General features: G+C 40.8%; 1 protein-coding gene across 1 annotated transcript in view; it reads right to left on the bottom strand.

The window, feature by feature from the left end:
- Nucleotides 1-222: 222 nt before the first annotated feature.
- LOC104622998 (slit homolog 3 protein-like) overlaps nucleotides 223-3847 on the bottom strand; it is a gene marked incomplete at both ends in the record, with an annotated part of 148817 nt that continues 145192 nt past the window's right edge. Inside the window, 2 exons of the mRNA XM_010289936.1 lie at nucleotides 223-355; nucleotides 2513-2676. Of these exons, the coding sequence (XP_010288238.1) occupies nucleotides 223-355; nucleotides 2513-2676 (297 nt within the window). The remainder of the gene's footprint in view (nucleotides 356-2512; nucleotides 2677-3847) is intronic.

The following is a 3847-nucleotide window of genomic DNA, read 5'->3' as shown; positions in this document are numbered from 1 at the left end:
AATGGGTACAAGGATAGATAAACTCTGTTCCCATTACAGAGCAATGTATTCAGTCAAGGGACAAATAAGTATAAAAGTAACAGTCAAAACGGATGGAAAGCACCAAAGCACAAAACACCAGTCACTAAAGTCAAAGGCAAAACCCCCAAGGACCTACAAAGCCTCACTATGATGTAATTTCATGAACTTCTCATGAAAGGACCTGTGTAAAAGGTAACTTACAGCTCAGTCACGTCTTTGGGAATTCCTTTGGGCAATATCCGCAGCCCTTTGTTGCTGCAACGTACCACTGTGTCCACACAGGTACACTGGGAAGGACAAGGAGGTGAAAGCAAGCAGCTACTTTCATCATTACCTACAGAGGGAGAAAAATGTATTAGGAAGTCAGCTTTGCAGCCCAAAGTCACGCACTTTGAAGGTAACTGCTTACAAGGACCAAAGAGGGACATGTCTCAATTCATGGTAACATCACAGTATTTTAAAGTAGATCCAATGCTTTGCATCAACCCGCCTTCATACAGGTTCTTTAGCCAACATGAACAGAGTTCAAAATCTGAATAGCAGTGTTTTTAAACAAAGATTTTTTTCTAAGGTGTATCTACTTCTCTGTAATTTTGAAAATTACAGTAAAATCAGTTATGTGAATCCCAAATCCTCCCCCTATCCCCAATGCACTAGCTGAAATGGAGAACTTGACCAGAACATTGCCCTTAAATTCATCTAGACAGATGATATTCACGATCTACTCTGTTCTAGGAAGATTTTTTAAAAAATTCAGCTTTTAGGTGTTAATTTTTTACTTTTTAACGTCAACTTGGCACTTCATTTATCACCTGAATTGTAAAAGCCTCATTGTTTTTGACAAGGATAACCAGGCAAACAACAAACTGAGCAGCATACTGCTGTCGATCCATCTGTGCACACATAAAAATATCTACTTTCTCCAAAAATGGTTTCAAAGGTCCATAAACAGCAGATTAAATCTTGTAATTGAAGAACAATAGGGTTTTTGCAGAAGAAACCAACTCTTTGAAGTTAAGAACATTAAAGTGTGGATTTTCCCCAAAAGCAACAGGCTTTGCAAAACATAAGGCAAATGCATGTTACAGTATCACGATGTAGATGAAAGGAAACACTTAGTGTCACATTCTCTAGATGACAGCGAGAGGAACCACGCGCCTGTTTGTGTGTACTGAGTTGACTGGCATGGAGACATAGTGCTGCAATCCAACAGCACACAGCTCGCTCTTTTTTTTTTTTTTTTTGAACTGATGCAAGGACTAATTGAGACAGATCTGTTTCTTTCCTCTCTCTGCTGGATGCACCCAGGAGCACTGAGATTAAAGAATAAGACTGGAAGTCCTAATACAGGATAACAAAATTCCCCATAAATGTATGGGCAGGGAATCATTTGTATTCAGAGGGATGGAGAAGCACGACCAGCCTAGAGAAGAACAGGGGAGATGTTTTTTCTTTTTCTCCCCAGCTGAGCTTAATGACTGGAAACAAAATTCAAAGTCTTTCATAAACCTGCAGAAAGAGCATATTTCTTCAGCTCATTCAATTTTCCCCTATGTTCTGTGTTTTACACCCTGCCATCATCCACCTTCCATTCACCACGGCTGTCTGAGTGACTGTATGATACAGAAAGCTCCCAAGCCTCCAATGTCATTTTGTGGACCAGGATTATTTCCCCCCCCTCCCCGCCCCAACCTAAAAGCAACTTATTCTTTAATGACTAAACTTGGGTCCCTTGAGCTCTGAGTGCAAGCACCTGGGCCTGTTGCCAGGTTGCTCGACTAGGACAGGAATTAATTTTTACTCTAAGTAGGAAATTTCTATCACTCTTATGGTCTCTTTAGAGGTATGACTAACTGCAGCTCCAGCATATCTGGTCTTAACAGGCAATCACAGCCTACAAGTCAAGCTAGCAGTGCATTCATCAGTCAATTTTTCTCCTTACTATTTTCTCTAAAATCTGCTTGATCAGAAGACAAAGAACTACCTGGAGAATGAAAGAAATGTCAGGATATGTTTTGTTTTAAACTTATATGGATCCGGCAAAGCATTAAGCATCACTGAGTCATTTCAAATAATAGCTATGGTTTTTTACTTCCCTGTATTCATACCTGCTATTGGTGAAGCTAAACAGTATCCAAAACTAAAAGACTTTCCAAGCAAACACTGTTCCCACTGGCTTCAGAGTGTTAACTAAGGGAGTGAATAAGGAAGCGGGAGGAAGGGCCAGGGTTATACTAGGATTATACAAAGCAAAGCATTTGTCTATAATAAATTAATTCCTGTATGTAGGTGTAGATAGTAGAAATTCAGAATCTGGAAAACAATAATGAAAATGAACTACTGACAGGGAACAATGATCTTCAGCTCTAGATGGCTGTCTTCCTCATCACCAAAGTGAAACGTTTACCATGCAGCATTGCTTGATAGGAAGCGAGGCCTCACAGAGGTGCCAACATTACCACAAATACCAAATCAGATTGGATTTTCTTACCATCGCAGGTGAAGTCCTGGACATCCACGTCTTGGATTGGAATATCTTTTAAGAAAAAGGGTTTCAAACAGCGTGGATTTCCACTGACAATTCTCTTCTTCCTCAACCATTTTCCCAGCCAGGCCAAATGGCAGTTACAATTAAAGGAGTTAGCCAGCAAATTACTGAAACAGAACAAGACATAATTACATCAAACAAACATACAGAAATACTGAAATAACTACAGAAAGATGATGGGTTCCAAGTCCAAGCTCCTTCCCGCCATCTGTTTCTGTGAGATCCTCCTCTGTTCTACAGACCAGAGAAGTTCTATGCAGGTTTTATACTACGATGAGGGTTGTAATTAAAACATATATATGCATATGTATTATATATACTATAAATCAAAGTACTTACTGCTACAGCTATTATTTAGACATATTTACATCACTGACAGGGCTGTATTTATAGTGGACTTCAACCCAAGCTACAGCTCACACCCAAGTCTAAACTCACCTCACACACTGTACCCACGTATGCATGATCTCCGTGTCATTAATTTGGGTAATGCCACAGAACAGTTTAGCACTGCTAGCCCTTAGCACAGACCTACATGTACCACTCCGTATGCGTACAGCCGAGCTGGCTTAGCACACTGTTCCTTGCCCCAGTACGCTCCTGCTTTCCACTCGCCTGTGTTACGAACCATGCAAACCAGTGCCAGGTGGGAGCCGCTGGCAACTTGAATTTGGGTTTCCTACTGAAATAGTAAGGATAGCACTCTGTATACACATATATCAAGCAGCACTGTCAGCTTGAGCCACTTCTTATGCAGCTTTCTAAGGTCAGTGTATCTGTCTGGAAAAGCATCTGCTCCACCACCTTGTGAACTTTGTGAGGTCTGCATTAAATCTTGCTACAGCTCCCGAAATATCCTTCAAATACAGTTGCAGCCTAGCTGTGGTACTGTGGTGTGCAGCACCCAAAGCAACCATTTGACAGCCTCCGTGAGAGGGAGGGATCCTTAATGTAGTTTGCGTTAGCAGCATTTAAAACAGGAAAGCCCTATCCATCCTGCTGTCGAGCCATGAAAACATAAATGTATAGCAATTTCTCAGTTACACCTGTAACATAGTCAGTATAGAAAAGATACGATTCACTTCTATTTCTTACTAGGTTGCCATCCTTCGAATGAGAGGAGTGTAAGGTGGCACGTTATTTTAACCAACCATCTTCCTAAGCTAACTAGAATTAGTGCTGAGAATCTTGGAAAAAACCTTTTTTCTGGAGTCCTGTGCTGAAAAGCCTATCCATAATTTGTGTGTAAGCTTTTTTTACAACAGACCAGATGAGGGA

This window comes from Phaethon lepturus, unplaced genomic scaffold (genome assembly GCF_000687285.1).
Source record: "Phaethon lepturus isolate BGI_N335 unplaced genomic scaffold, ASM68728v1 scaffold7226, whole genome shotgun sequence".
Classification (NCBI taxonomy): Eukaryota; Metazoa; Chordata; class Aves; order Phaethontiformes; family Phaethontidae; genus Phaethon; species Phaethon lepturus.
Note: the sequence above shows the minus strand (reverse complement) of the source record. Positions and strands in the feature narration are given on the sequence as shown.